This window comes from Anastrepha ludens, chromosome 5, assembly GCF_028408465.1.
Source record: "Anastrepha ludens isolate Willacy chromosome 5, idAnaLude1.1, whole genome shotgun sequence".
In the NCBI taxonomy this organism is placed as follows: Eukaryota; Metazoa; Arthropoda; class Insecta; order Diptera; family Tephritidae; genus Anastrepha; species Anastrepha ludens.
In genome coordinates, this window is record NC_071501.1 from 108,392,652 (window position 1) to 108,408,135 (window position 15,484).

General features: G+C 36.1%; 1 protein-coding gene across 1 annotated transcript; it reads left to right on the forward strand.

The window, feature by feature from the left end:
* Positions 1–1,658: 1,658 nt before the first annotated feature.
* On the forward strand, positions 1,659–3,264 carry LOC128862943 (leucine-rich repeat protein 1). Its single transcript, XM_054101784.1, has 2 exons — positions 1,659–2,363; positions 2,423–3,264. Exons 1-2 carry the CDS (start codon positions 1,791–1,793, stop codon positions 3,104–3,106), a joined length of 1,257 nt encoding a protein of 418 aa, XP_053957759.1. The 5' UTR covers positions 1,659–1,790; the 3' UTR covers positions 3,107–3,264.
* Positions 3,265–15,484: the final 12,220 nt, after the last annotated feature.

A 15,484-nucleotide genomic window follows, 5' to 3' on the forward strand; every position in this document is an offset into this window, starting at 1 on the left:
TGGGAATTTAAGCACAACCTTCTGCATATATGAATAAGTATTTACTGATAACGTTCGCACCTCGGCAGTCACTGGTAAAACCACTCCATACGTATTTCTGGCATGAAATATACATATTTTCAAAAAATCAGGCATTGCTCATATCTGCGCCTTAAAACTTTAGGTTTCTCCATTGGTATAAGGTGGCTAGAAATTAATAACCCTATCGAAAGATTTATAACTTTTGCAAATTACGTCGTACGCCAATCATATTTGACAGTTGTGAACTAGACAACTGCAGTATACAAACAGACAAGCAATGGAGCGCAAAATAAAGATTTCCATCAGTCAATATCATTTTTTTTTTTGATGATTAATTTTGCTTTACCTTGTATATATACCATGAAGTTATGCAGTCGAAATATAATATATGATTTTATATAGATTACTACTTTTATAAGATCATTTCGTTTCTGCTTTTACTATAAACATTTTTGAAGTGAAACTTCTTGGGCTTCGATGGACGAGCGAGAATGGAAAGAAAAATTTGAAGGCCATCCAACGTTTTGGGCATTTTCGTTCCGCGAGATAGAAAAAAGATATAACGTAGAGGAAAAGGAGAGAGAGAGAGAGCTATACCTTATACATATCTTCGATACACTTAAGACTATTTTTCGTGAGTTGTTCCTTGTGGTTGCTAATTTCTAGTGAGAAATAACACTGCCTACTTTTTGGCGCTTGCTTGTTGGTGCAAACTTGTCGGAAATATATTTTTGGTGCCTACTTTTTGGCGTTATATTTCCTTGGTGCCTACTGTTTGGGGCGTTTTTGGTCACAATTTTTTTGGCGTTTTTTTTTTTTGGTGCCTACTTTTTGGCGCTTATTTCCGTTTCCTGGCTAGTGCTTGTGCGTAGTATAAAGTGTTATCCCTCCCGCCGTCGGATTTATTGGTATTGCCTTGCGGCAATTTATGTCATTGCTGCGGTCCTGGAATCGCTGCTTTTGTGCGGGTGTAAAAGCTCGGAGTAGTGCGCGTTTTTGCCACGGTTTTTGTCCGTCGTTAACCTACACCGGTCGACCCTTCTCCGTTTTTTGTAAATTTTGTCTATTTGTATTCTCTGCAAATGTTGTGAATTTATTTAGATATATATTCTCTCTTTCTCTCTCTCTCATTCTCTCTCGGGTCTCTCCCTCTTTCTTTGTCTGCCTTGAAAGTTTCACTTCTGTTATGTGTACTACGCTACAAGCACTGTTCTTTATATATGACCTTTTTGTGGATATTTTCTCTATTGAATGCTTTTGTGAGAAAAATTGTGTCCTTGACCCTCAGCTGGGCACCTTTTTTAAAACCTTAGGTTGGGCACTACGGTCTGTCCTTTTCTTTGTCCTGTCCGAGGATTCTTTTTAAAAAGGTTATATCCAAAAATCGATAAAAAATCAAAATTTAGGACGCCACCTTGAAGCTCAAGTCGTTAGCTATAATAAAAATATGTTGAACTCACGGTCAAAGTCGAAAAAGCTCTGGCCGAATTCAGCTGCCCAACCAAGGGTTAAAGTAATAAACTCCAAAATTATAAACCCTAGTTTTGGAGTTGGGTACTTTTAACTGCGCTTAGTTTTGGTACAAAATAAACTTCACAACACTTATTTCGATAAGGCAAATAAACATAGTTTGAGAGCCTATGTAAATTGTGTGTATGACATATGGTGCATTAAACGTAAATAAATTTAATTAAGGAGCGACAAATATTCGCCAAAAGGTAGAAATCATATAAAATCCTTATTCAATGTAATATCAAGTTGCTTCTAAAATGAAAATCCTCTGTGAAACTATGCTGCAAGACCGCCTAACGCAACGTAATCGCTCGCCACGCTACGTTAAAGCGACACTGGCTGTGGGCTACAACAATTCCGCCAAAAATGGGGATGGCAAAAGTACCAGGCAATTAGAAATAATGCACTTTACGCCACAAAATCAAGCTGGGGAACGTTTCAAAGTGACAAATAACATTGAGAAAATATTTTCGAAATTCTTGCGTGACGGCAAAGTTACTATCGGCTTCAAAGAACCACCAATAAACCTTATGATCAACTGTGATCCCATACAACTGAAGGGCTTTCTACAAACCATCAAACTTGGCTTGGAAGGCAAAGATTCCATAAATTTAAGACTGAACATAGCGGCCGCTACCGCCATACCACAACGCTCCAGACCACAAGAGAAAATGACGGTGCTAAATCGTGGTGATTATCCTGTGAAGGGATTTCCACGCACATTGAAATCGCTAAAAATTTCTAATTTAGACTTACACAAAATTACCTTTGATATTTGCTCACTACGAAATTTGACAGTACTTGATTTAAGTGATAACAAGATTTCCAAAGTAAGTAGTATATATAGCATTAATTTCCTACATATGAATATATTTATTTTATTAAATAGGTGCCACGCGAGATGGGTCGACTCTCGCTCGTCAACTTCAACATCAACAACAACAAGTTGGGTACAGTCAATGACTGGGAATGGTTGCGTGGCAAGAATATTCGCCAATCTTTACGTGAATTGGATTTATCTGCTAACGAATTAAATTATTTTCCATTAGAAGTCCTTCGACTGGAGCAGCTAGTAGGATTGAATATGAGCCACAACAATATTAGGCGAGTGCCATTCGGTTTTCGCCGCCTGCGCAACCTGCGTAATTTACATATTTCCTCAAATTTCCTGACATCGTTGCCGTCCGATTTCAATCATATGCGCATTGTGGTATTGGATGTGTGGGGCAATAAATTCGGCATGAAAGTTGATCATCATATAAGCGAAGAGAGCAATAAGTGTAGCAGTCCTTCCTTGTGGCTTTTGGCTGCTCGCGCTGTGTGTCAATACAAACTGCCTTATTCAGCGGCCACCTTGCCATGGTTGCTGACTGATATCCTGGCAGAATCACCTCTTTGCGCTTGCGGAAAAGTATGCTTTGATACTATCGTTTTTGAGCGTGCCGTTATGGCTACACTGGATAGTATAAAAACGTTGGTATGCTGTAGAGAGCGTTTGATTTACGCCGATATAGTATTGTGTGGAGCAAATTGCGCAGGAAGAAAACAAATGCTTTCATATGAACAACCTTAGCTGAATTTTGGAATTTATTTTAAGACATTACGCACTCGCGACCGCTTCGCTATTAGTATTTAATAATTAATATTTCTATTTAAAATATATTATTTTCGATAAATTCCAAGGAAAAAAAGCGGCGGAAAAAAATAAAACTTTTCTAACATATTAACTCAGTTTAAGGTTTAGTTTTGGCACTGTTTTTAAGGCTCAACTCAACGTGAACTCAAAGTAAGAGTTTTTAAAACTATATCATTTTGGTGGAGGAATACTTTTTGTGCAAAGTGCCAACTGTGTCAAGGTATTACTTGTTTTTGTTTATTTTCTGAAGTTCTCTTTTGCACTATTATTTAAATGGCGGGATCCACAAATTGCCATTGTATTCTACTTTATTTTTATGCACTTGTCTGTCCGTTATTACGGCAGCTCTTTCTTAAACTTATGAATCTTCAAAATACCTGGTAGACGCGTACGCCATACCCGACTGTCTTAAACTACGTATAAAATAATTTTTTTTGGTGTTGGTTTGGTATTTAGTACACTCGTATTTCTTTGTTGCAAGACGAAAAATAAATTAATTTTTTTGGTATTTTAACCTTCAAGCGTTATTTGTGCCAATTTGGCATAATTTTCAAATCGAAGTGCTTTTATCTTTACTATTTGTATTCGTATTAACGTGGGATCTTAGCTCAGCACGAAAATCACATACGAGCTTTTAAAAATAACGTTTCCTGCTTCGTACTCGCTTCAAAGCTTCTTGTTTCTTTGTTATTGCAGCATCATTAGTTTTGTTTTCAATGATTTGATGTGGGGATTTGTACAATGGTTCTTTTCATGATAGATAATCTTTTAATTCACTATATAATCCATTTATTTACGATTATACATTAAATTTTACAAATGTTTACAAAAATCGTTTGCCACAGGGTGACCTTGTTAAAATACTCATATTCTTTAATAGTACTTAGTTCATTTCATATGAATGCCCCTGCTTTATGCCAATCTAGCAAACACTTGCCTCTAAAAAGTCTACAATTGACTAAAACAAAAAGTCTATTCCAAATTTAAACATTCTTCTTCTAATATTTCTGGTGGGGGGTCATTTTTCCCAAAATCACTTTCCCAAAAAAATTTTTTCCCAAATTTTTTTTTCCCAAAAAATAATTTTCCCAATATTTTTTTTCCCAAAAATATTTTTTCCCGCTTTATTGTTTTTTCCCGAATGCATGTTTTCCCAAAATAACTTTTTTCCAATAGATAGCTTTCCCGAACAAATACTACTGAAATTAATTTTTATTATTCTACTATTTCACATTTTTCGACGATTCCGACAATATGAGTGTATATAATAATCAAAAATCTTATACTTAAGTAATCGAAAAAGATTCGAAAAAGTTTTTCAATATACATTTTTCAATTCGGATAAAAAGACAAGGTAACGAATGTATCCAACTTCACTCATATAAACAAGTTTTTTCACGTCATTCTTTTCGTGTCAAAATTTCATGAGCCAAAATTTGCTGCCTAAAGTCAAAATTTCTAATTATGGCGGAATTAATTGAATGCAAAAAATCATTTCTTTTCAAATAATAAAAAATGTACTCGCCCATTCATTGCAAATGTATATGCGATATTTTACAGACGAACGATATTTTGGGAAAAATATTTTATGGGAAAATTTATTGGGAAATTTTTAGTTTGGGAAAAATGGCATTGGGAAAATTATTTTTTGGGAAAAAAAAATTTGGGAAAAAATTTTTTTGGGAAAGTGATTTTGGGAAAATTGTACCCCAATCAATATTTCTTATTCTTGCTCGAGCGTAATATCGATTGGCTAACATTCATACAATATTTAGATGATGGAAACTAAACACATACAATATTTTTGCTTTGGAAAAAATATATATGTATGCACGAAACACATAATCCGAGAGTAGAATTTCTCATGATAATTGTTTTGTGCAGCCTAAAGCCGTGCGCATTCCCTCAGCACTGGATATTGATGAAAGTCTTTGACAACAGGCCTCTTTTTTCGTGAAGCGTTAGCAAGTGGCGAATAGCTGAAGCGACTGGTATAAATAAACATATCTTGGCAGCGCTGGAATAGAGTGGCCTAAAAGTATTATACATGTGCTTGTAAAATAGTGAGTTATACCAGTTTAATGAATTAAATATAATCATACTCGCTAGCGGCGAATCTTGCAAATTTTTCATCAAGTTAGCCGAGCAGAGAGGTATTTAGCAGAGAAGTGGCAAATAAAAGAGAGCTAATATTGCGTACTGCTTCTTTCCTTCTAGAATTCACAGGGTTGCATGGAGAATTGTAATTAATTTCCTGTATGAAATAATGAGCTCAATTCAATTTGTTTAAATTTTCAAACTGTCTAAGCGATTTTGACCGCTTTTTTCGGGGCACAGAGTTTCCCTATTTAGCGAAACTCTTGACTAGTGTTGAATTGTTCCATATAAATTTCTATAGTACCGAAGCACTTAAATATGAAAGTTATTTCGCGAATAGTTTTCCAATTTTTTAAAGCAGCTCAGAAATCTTTCCCGCACTAAAAAAATTGGTAATATGGAGTGAAATTGGAGCAAGTTGGAATGCATTGAATCTTAACTAATTTAAACAGTTTCTAAATAAAACATCGTTCGAAAAAAGTTTGCAGTTGTTTTAAGTAAAGTATGGAAGAAATTTTGCTATAAAAAAGGAAATAAAATACAATAGATTCATTTGATATTTTCCAACTCTGTTTGATTTGATATTTTCCCGCCCTGGTTTGATATGTCTACAGAGCAGTTTGTCGCTTAGCAGCTATTTCTCAGGTACTTTTCAACGTTTAATATGCAGTGGTGCATTTTTTTCCACGTAATTCGCAAAAGTTCCTAGTGTTCTTTTACAGGTCGGATTCAAAAAGAATATAGTCACAATAGTGGCTAGTTTAGCATCTGAGCGAAAAGTCAGTAAACATAGAGCGAGAATCCAACACTACACTGCACTAAAGAGAGAGAGAGATATGTTTGCTCTTATAGTTAATTGTACTCATAACCCAAAAGGCAATTGATTTGAAACGCAATTCCATAGGCATTCGTATCAAATACAACAATAAATTTACATGAGAAGGGTACAACAACTTATAAACATAACCTATATAATTTATAGAAGAAGAGTTTGCTCAATGAATTCTTACTCAATGATTTACTTTATTCAACGATTCTTTTATTCTTTATAACAAAAGTACATTTTGACGTGATAACGTCTTATAATTCGATTTAACAGGCTGCACGCTCGAAAAAATGTGTCGTTACCTTGCTCATTAGTGTTACCTTGCTCATTGCCGTTACCTTGAATGAACTGCAAGCGAAAGCGCGGAACGAACGACAAAGCAAACAAAGCAAACGAACGGCAACGTTCGACATCTTGCTCTCTCCTACTTAAGTGAGCGTATATATGTATGTATATGCGCATATGTACATATATAAATTCACGTATTTGTATTTGCATATGCCTTCTTATTGATTTTTATTAATTTGATTTACTTGAAGAATTTAAAATAAAACCAAGTTTGTTAATAATACCTGTTGTTTTAATGTTATTATTATTTTTTGACGTGATAAAGTCTTATAATTCTATGTAGCACGCACCAAAAAATGCGTCGTTATCTTGTTCATGCGTCGTTACCTTGCTTGAACAGCATGTTATGTTATGTTATGTTATGTTATGTTATGTTATGTTATGTTATGTTATGTTATGTTATGTTATGTTATGTTATGTTATGTTATGTTATGTTATGTAATGTTATGTTATGTTATGTTATGTTATGTTATGTTATGTTATGTTAATGTTAACGCATTCTCTATATCCATACAAAATATCTATCAAACAAATAAAATTAAAATTTTCTTTTGAAAAATGCAACCATTCAATCAGTATTTTCTTATGACGTTATCACGTTAAACTATCGTCAGTAAACCGACTTTACAGACAACCTCTCTTTGTTCAAAAATATTTCTTATAAGCGCTACAAGCTTCAACTCTTTTCTCTGTCACTTGAATGCGACCAAGTGTTTCTGAAGAAAATTTTTGCGCTGAACACGAATAAATAGCGTTTTTGAAAGTTTTCGAAAAATTGTAGGGATTATATTAAGAATTAAGATATTATCAGAAATTAAAGTCTAAATTGTGTCCTTTCAAATGAGCTATAGGTGAAATTGATCACATCTTAACTTTACCGAAAGTTCGCCAAACAGTGCTACGTCCTTTTTTAGATCATATTTGCTTCTCTTTACTTAAAATTTTCCACTTTATTTCCGAAGAATTTATTTATTGACATATATACGTACATATTTAACTAAAAACATTATTTTTATTAATAAAATAATCTTACGGCTTCTTCCATTGTAGTGCCGCTTTATTTCTATTATTTGAAAAGCAAAAAAAAAAAAAACAAGAGGCATAACACAAGCAACGATGGTGTTGCTTATGGGATATTCTTAAGTTGTAACTGTTACTGCGCTCTGTACCTGCAAGGCAATGAAAATTGTTATTAGAACAAACGGTTCATGCTGCAAAAGAGAAGAGTGAACTTCATTGGCTCTCAAATTTTGCTAACATTTGTTGTCGATTGAATTTTGATTGGCGGGTAAACCGAATCAAAGCTAACATCAGGCAATTGCATTGACTCGCACTTTGTGCAAAGAAAGCTTGAAATGCCCGGGTAAATAAAAGCCTATTTATTTGGTCCACAAATCGTCAAATTTTGTTTAAATTACCCTAAACTGTCAATCTCTGTTTATAGTTTTTGACATTCTAGGAAGCAAAAGCAAAAATAATATATGTATGTATGTACATTGACCTTGTTCTTTCTGCTCTACTGCTCCTACCTGTCCAGTGTGCCTTGGGCAAATATTCAGTTCTTGCTCGTCAAATTGACAGCCCAATTTCACTGTTGATTGTATTCGTCCTTCTTCTTTTATGAATATGATTTTATTTTTATTTTCCCGTCCCTATCTGCCATCAGAGAAAATGTTATGCAAAATATTATGACTGATAAGCCAATGCCCACACGAGCCTATGGGAATAAAAATTGTAGCAGCAGAGATGAAGAAGGAGCATTTAAGAAAAGACATGAAAAACTTTTCATGGTCATGAGGCAGGATAAACGTTGTTTTTTTAGCAACAGGATATTACAAACATCCAGCCTAGCAGGCAAGGAATTGGATTTGGACAGAAAATTATTCTAGTCACACTTCCTCTTCAAAAATGGTTAATCTGTGAATGTCAAGCAGCATTACAGACGATTGTACTTATACATATACGTGTGTACCTACCTACTCAGACATATTTTTTGACAATAAATTCCACATATTCATATGTACATACATGCAAACACATATTGATATTTAAGCTCCTATTCAGACGTCTCCCTAAGCTCAAATACATACCCACATACTCATGTAATACACATGTATAAGTACATACAGCCATAATATGCCGGCATGCATGCACATACACATATTCATGCAGACATCCGTCGTACGTGATCATTTCATGACAACGCTTAAAAATACATATGTACGTACATGTGTGTGTACTCGTATGCTTCAGTACCGCACATGATTATGACAATAAGGACACCGGCACGTCTTAAGTAATGAAAAGTGTTGATTGCATTATGATTGTTTATGTTAGGGAACCGTAAAGTCATTTTTTGGGTTTAAAATTCCTTACTTAATTCTTTTTCTCTCTTTCAGCTGTGAGTTAGCCAAAAATGCTAGCTGCTGGCAGAATTATTGGGAATTTTAATTAAAATTTATATAAAGTTTGGTAAAATTTTTGAAAATATGTATTGTAGTAAAACTACTTGTAATAATTAGGTGTTCCCTGTATGCTATTATATCTTTTATTTATTATTTTCATGTAGCAGATGGTGCAAAATTATTCATCCAATTTTTTTTAATAACTTTTGTACCAAATAAAAAAAATGATTTTGTGTGATGGAAACCTATTTTTTCTTCTTCATTATCTTCAATGGGGATTATTATCCTTTTTCTAGCAAAAGCTTATGTACATATTAATATGCAATACAAAGATCGGTGTTATTAATGATCAGATGCTAATGTCGATATCCAGCACTCTTTCCACCTCTTTGGTGGTCTTCCTCGCGTGTGTGTAGTGTTTGGTTTTCCGGTCATCACCAGTTTTGCCAAGTGGTCGTCGGCCATTCTGAGGACATGTTGATTTCAAACTCGTCTTCTTTTGTGGCTCCATTTTACTGTATGGAGTATTCAGCACATTTCTCTTATGCTTTCATTCCTCATAATATCTCGTAGAGTATGACCCATTATAGCTCTAAGAGTGCCCCCAGCGGGTCGGGGGAAAGATTACATCCGCAGTAAGGCATGCCTGTCGTAAGAGGCGACTAAAATCTGGCAGGAGAGGAAGGGTCTCGGCTCGAACGGCTTCATCTACTCCGATTATCTCCAGCGGCAGGGCTGCAAAGCTCATCTGGATCGAGACCAGTAAGGTCCTGATTACGGTATATTCTTAGATTAGGATGTCTATAGGCTGGTGAAAGTAGTATTCCATCACCTCAGTGCAGGAGGGTGACACCTCACCGAAATGGCTGATAGGCTAATGCTACAGTCACCTCCGTACCGTTAAAACTCTGGCAAGCTTTCGGGTATGTTCTTAACACGTCACCATTAAGTTGGTGGTGCAAGCTCAGTTGCGTAATCCTGCCTAGTTCCTGTCCTGTCATGGCTCTGAGCTCTATTGGCCCTCTCATGGCCTCCCTGCGCGCATAGATAACCATGGGGACACTTATGGATACTGCACTTTCGTGTAAGGATAGCGGCCTCAACAGAATTGAAAATGAATACCCCAAATAGAAAACAAACCACCGAGCAAAGAACAGATGAAGGAATCAGAGATGGTCGAAATGACAACGTGTATTCAAGAGCAGCCTTCAGAAAAAGTAGCTTACTGCTAAGATCCCTGCCGGCAAAGAACGCACCAATCTTTAATGCAGCTGGAAGTGAACCAGCCCGCACTGCGTTCAAAAATGTCAGAGGTGATAGTCCCGCAAACGGCAACGGGCACAGTAATATCAGCATTATGATGAAGGATGCCTCCAATACCGAAATTGGAGGGCTACAATCAGCGCAGTATACGCCAACCTGCACTCTTGCAGCGGCAGAACGGCTCGTCGCTCCCATTCCAGCAAATGGCAACACAGAAACGATCTCCACGGCTTGAGCTAATAAAAAACATGAAGAGGATGGAGGAAGATGCAATCTCCCAATGTAAACTGGTAATAAGGTATATGCAACAGGCATTCAGGCAAAGAACGCTAACAAAGAAGTCGAAGCAGCAGTATCCAAAATGGCTGAGCTGCTGATGTAACGCTGAACTACAGACGTTCGTGGAAGGCAGCAGAAGACGGAAGCGAATGGCAACCAGAGAGCTGTAAGATAGCCGAAATCTCATTTTTTCATATCCAACATTAAATTTTTCAATTTTGTTGATGTCGAGTGGACTTTATCCATATCGTTTCACTCTGAAATATTATGTGTTAAGAGTTTATTTTTAGAAGTGTGTCGCCAAGCCAAAACTCACGAAACTCACAAAATTTTAATCCACTATATTTTCACAAAAAAAAAAAATCGATTACGTATCTCTATTTTTCGCTATAGAGCCCGTAAACAATTTCAGCCCAGTCAAAAATTTTTGATTTTTAAAATAATGCCCAAGATGTTCTTAGGTATTAAAGCAGAATCCTTAAGAAAACTTGCTGACTTGGAGCACTGATAGAATTGAAGCGGTCAAAAAAATGAAGAGGCGTCGCAAAATTTGAAATATTTAAGATTAAGAATCATTGTTGATTATAGAAATAAGAAATAATTAATAATAAATGCTTTATAATCAAATAAATAGTTATAATAAAAAATTAAAATATTTTTGTTTTTTTAGAATGATTTTATTCCTTTTCAACAGTATATCTTACTTGTTGTTGTTGTTTAAGTGGTTGATTATTTTTATTATTTATAATTAATTGCATTAATATTAATTAGCTTACAGCGCCGTTTTACTACCACTGTTCTCGTGTGCTGTCCGTTTTGTTTTGTTTTAGTCAGATACATTTCGTGAGATCCAAGTATAGCAGCGAGAGGCTTAAAGAGAAAGAGGCTTACCGAAAGTGAGAAGTCTTGATTTAGCCAGACCTGGGCATTCGCATTAATAGTGGAAAATACTTTCTTTCACCCTCTCTGCCTGACAACTTCTGCAAATGGTATTAAAGGGAAGGTTGAGTCTGGCTGCATGATCAACTACCTTCCAGTGGCCTGTAAGGGTTGCAGTGACACGTGAGATGCTTGGGCGAGAGCATCCTAAGCAATGGATATCTTCATTGTGTTGAATGGGGTAGCGACTGCCACTGCCTCCGAACTTTTTCTTGCTAGCTCATCTGCTGTCTCGTTACAATCTATATTCCTATGATCGGGAACCCATATCAGAGTAATTTGAAATCACTGACCAAGCAATTCTAGTTCCTTTCTACGCTGTAAAACAAGTTTGGATGAAATGGAGTTAGAATTTACGGCCTTGATAGCTGCTTGACTGTCTGAAAAAATAGCTGCACTTGCACTAATTTCTTTGTAGTGGTGTAGTGATTTGCTTGCTCCTCTGATTGCTAATAGTTCCGCTTGGAACACACTGGCATAGTAAGGAAGTCTAATTGATTTGGTTAATTTATTATATATATTACATAATTCTTTAAGAATTTGTTTTTTCTAGAATTTATGCCATTTAGAATATTTGCATTCCATTAAAAATTATTTAATTTGTCTGTAATAGCAATTATATTTTTATTGAAAGAAAAAACAAGATTTTTTTCTGGAATCGATACCATCTTTACAATGTACGCTCCATTAAAAATGAGGTTATTTATTATTTATTACATTTATTTGGGAAATAAATTGGTTTTCTAGTACCAATACCATTTAAAAATTTGCACGCCATTAAAACTGATTTTAATTGTCTTCAAAAGTAATTATATTTCTTATTAAAAAAATTGTGTTTTAAACCAATACCACCTCCAAAATTCCAAAATTGATACGGCATATTTTACAGTACTACTACGATAAAGGCAAAAATGCATCTCATGCTGCCAATAACGTTTGTGCAGTTTATGGACCCGATACAGTTTCCATTTCCACCGCACAACGATGGTTTCAACGTTTTCGTTCTGGTGCAGAGGTGATCGAAGATGCGCCACGGTCCGGAAGGCCTGTCGTCAAAAATTGCGATAAAATCGCTGAATTGATCGAAAGAGACCGGCATAGTAGCAGCCGTAGCATCGGCCAAGAGCTGGGCATGAGTCATCAAACCGTTATAAACCATTGGAAGAAGCTTGGATTCAAAAAGAAGCTCGATGTATGGGTGCCACACGAGTTGACGCAAAAAAAACATTTTTGCCCGTATGGATGCATGCGAATCGCTTCTGAATCGCAACAAAATCGACCCGTTTTTGAAGCGGATGGTGACTGGCGATGAAAAGTGGGTCACAACGTGAAGTGCAAACGGTCGTGGTCGAAAAGCGGTGAAGCTGCTCAGACGATGGCCAAGCCTGGATTGACGGCCAGGAAGGTTCTTCTGGGTGTTTGGTGGGATTGGCAGGGAATCATCCACTATGAGCTGCTCCTCTATGACGAAACGCTCAATTCGGACCTGTACTGCCAACAACTGGACCGCTTGAATGCAGCACTCATGCAGAAGAGGCCATCTTTGATCAACAGAGGCCGAATTGTCTTCCAGCAGGACAACGCCAGGCCACACACATCTTTGGTGACGCGCCAGAAGCTCCGGGAGCTCGGATGGGAGGTTCTTTTGTCCGGATCTCGCACCAAGTGATTACCACCTATTTCTGTCCATGGCGAACGAGCTTGGTAGTCGGAAGTTGTCCTCAAGAGAGTCCTGAGAAAATTGGCTCTCCGAGTTTTTTGACAATAGGGAAGCGAGCTTCTATAAGAGGGGCATTATGAAGTTGGCATCTCGTTGGGAACTCGTCATCGAACAAAACGGCGCAGATTTGACTTAAATCGCATTATTATAACCAATTTTATGAACAATTGAAAATTCAATAAAAATACCGCAAGACTTTTTTGACAACCTTATAATATATTTTTTATTAAAAAAAAATATTTTTAGATTTGTTTTTATAACCGATACCATTTTAAAAAGTATTTATTATGTTGTGTTTAATTTAATTTTTTTTTATTTTATTTAATACTTTTTTTTTTAATCAATACCACAAAACTTCGTAATGTACGCTCTATTAAACAATGTTTTAATAGTCTTTAGCAGTATTTATATATTGAAAAAAATGAAGAAAATTCAATTTTTTCAGATGATAACATTGATATGCCCGCCACTGTACATCCTTGCAGGTGTCTGTACGACTTATAGCTTTGTGCAGTCTCCAATTGGTGGATAATTCTTTTCATTTTCTATCAACTGATGCCTCATGCTAAACGTGTGTGTCGAACCCTAAACCAAGTGAACTGCACTCAATCGCAAGCCAACCCGGCTAAACGCCCACCATAGCTAAATATGTATATCTCTATCCGATTTCAGGCATTAATAAATATCAAAACGACAGTTGGGGCGGAAGTTAGCAACAAAGTCGGTATTCGTCCTTTCCTCCTGATACGAGTGCACAAAAATTGCAAAGTAATGTTAATATATTTTTTTCATATCTCTATAAAACATACACAGTCTCTTACATATTTTTCTGTATGAACAGCACAGCTCTCCTATTTTCGTTCATGCCAATTTTAACTTCATTTTCATTTCAATGCCTCTAACCCTACTGCGTTCTCCTATTTACATATTTTCCTTGCTGTCAAGTTCATATATAAGTATGCACATACATACATATACACATACTCCCAGTTGATGTATATTTTTTATGCTTCTAAGCATATGGAAAACATTTTTTATGTGCAAACATTGAAGTGTATCGTAAATGTGGACGACTGGCCGAAGGAAGTAGGAAGTCATAACAGCAAAAAGGTAGACCCACTACCACTGGCCAAAAAAGTTAATACTCGTAAGCGATTTAAATGCTGCAATACCCCACAAGTATCTGCATACAACAAACACCTCCCTAACAGTATGCACATATGTAAGTATGTATTGGCAAAGGAGTTTGTGAGTGGCTGACTAAATAATGAATTCGTCAGGCGGGTCAGTTGATGTGCATACAAACATATTAAAAAGTTAGATTGGCTGCTGTGCGCTGCCTCCTATGCGCTGCTATTGACAACACTGAGTCTGTGGCTGAAAGCCAATTGGGACAGCAAGTCAGGCCAAGTGCAGTCTTATCAAGACACTCCCTGTGGGCCAAGTACATCAAAAGTTGATTACAAAAATTTCATTTGAGCGATAAAAAATAATATTCATACTCTTTTGCTAGCAGTTGGCGAATATCTGTTTAAACGAATACATTTAAGTACGTACGTACATATAGACACGTTGCAAGATTATAAAAGCAGTACATATTGGCAAATTTTGAGTACTTACTAGGTTCTTCAATAAGTTTTGTGGTTCAATAAGAGAGGGCGCTCCTACTAACCTATTTTTTTTTTGTACCAACTTAACAGGTACACTCCTCATATTAAGTTTCATTTTAATCTGTCATTTCATTCCTTGTTTACAAGCGATTTAGAATTTTCTATAATTACAATGGAAAAAATCAACTATCGAACAGCGATTGAATTTTTATTTTTGGAGGGTTTAAAAGCAAAAGAAATTTATGAAGGAACATTGCAAATATGTAAGGAACTTTCGCCATCAATAAGTACAGTATAAAAAAGGGTTGTTGAATTTAAACGTGCTCGTGCAAGCCTTGAAGACGATCCACGTCAAGGTCGTCCAAAAATAGCAACAACACCAGAAATCGTAGAAAAAATACAGGATATCGCATAGGAAAATCGTTGAGTAACCGAAGGAGATTTAGTAGATACCTTAGGCATCTCATTGGGTGGTGTAAGCATTTGACTGAAGTATTGGGTTTCAGAAGGCCTGGTGCACATTCGGAACAACTCAATGGAACAAAAACACATTCGAACGCGACTTTCTCAGCAACATTTTGAGCGTTTTCGCAACGATAAAGTGAATTTTGTGCGTCGATTCATCGCTATGAATGAGACTTGGGTCTATCAACATGATTCTAAATCAAAACAAGAGGCTAAAGAGTGGTGTGAATCTGATTATTCGGCTCTGAAACGAATTCGCGCGCAGAAATCGGCCAAGAAAGGGTTTTTCAGCATCAGTTTTTTGGGAAGCAAAAATAATTTTTTTGTGAATTACTTGCAAACTGGTAGAACAATAAATTCCAG

Coding starts and splice junctions, on each gene's coding strand:
- LOC128862943 (XM_054101784.1), top strand. CDS start 1,791: ATGAAAATCCTCTGTGAAACTATGCTGCAAGACCGCCTAACGCAACGT. Junction 2,364..2,422: donor GTGATAACAAGATTTCCAAA/GTAAGTAGTATA, acceptor TTTATTAAATAG/GTGCCACGCGAGATGGGTCG.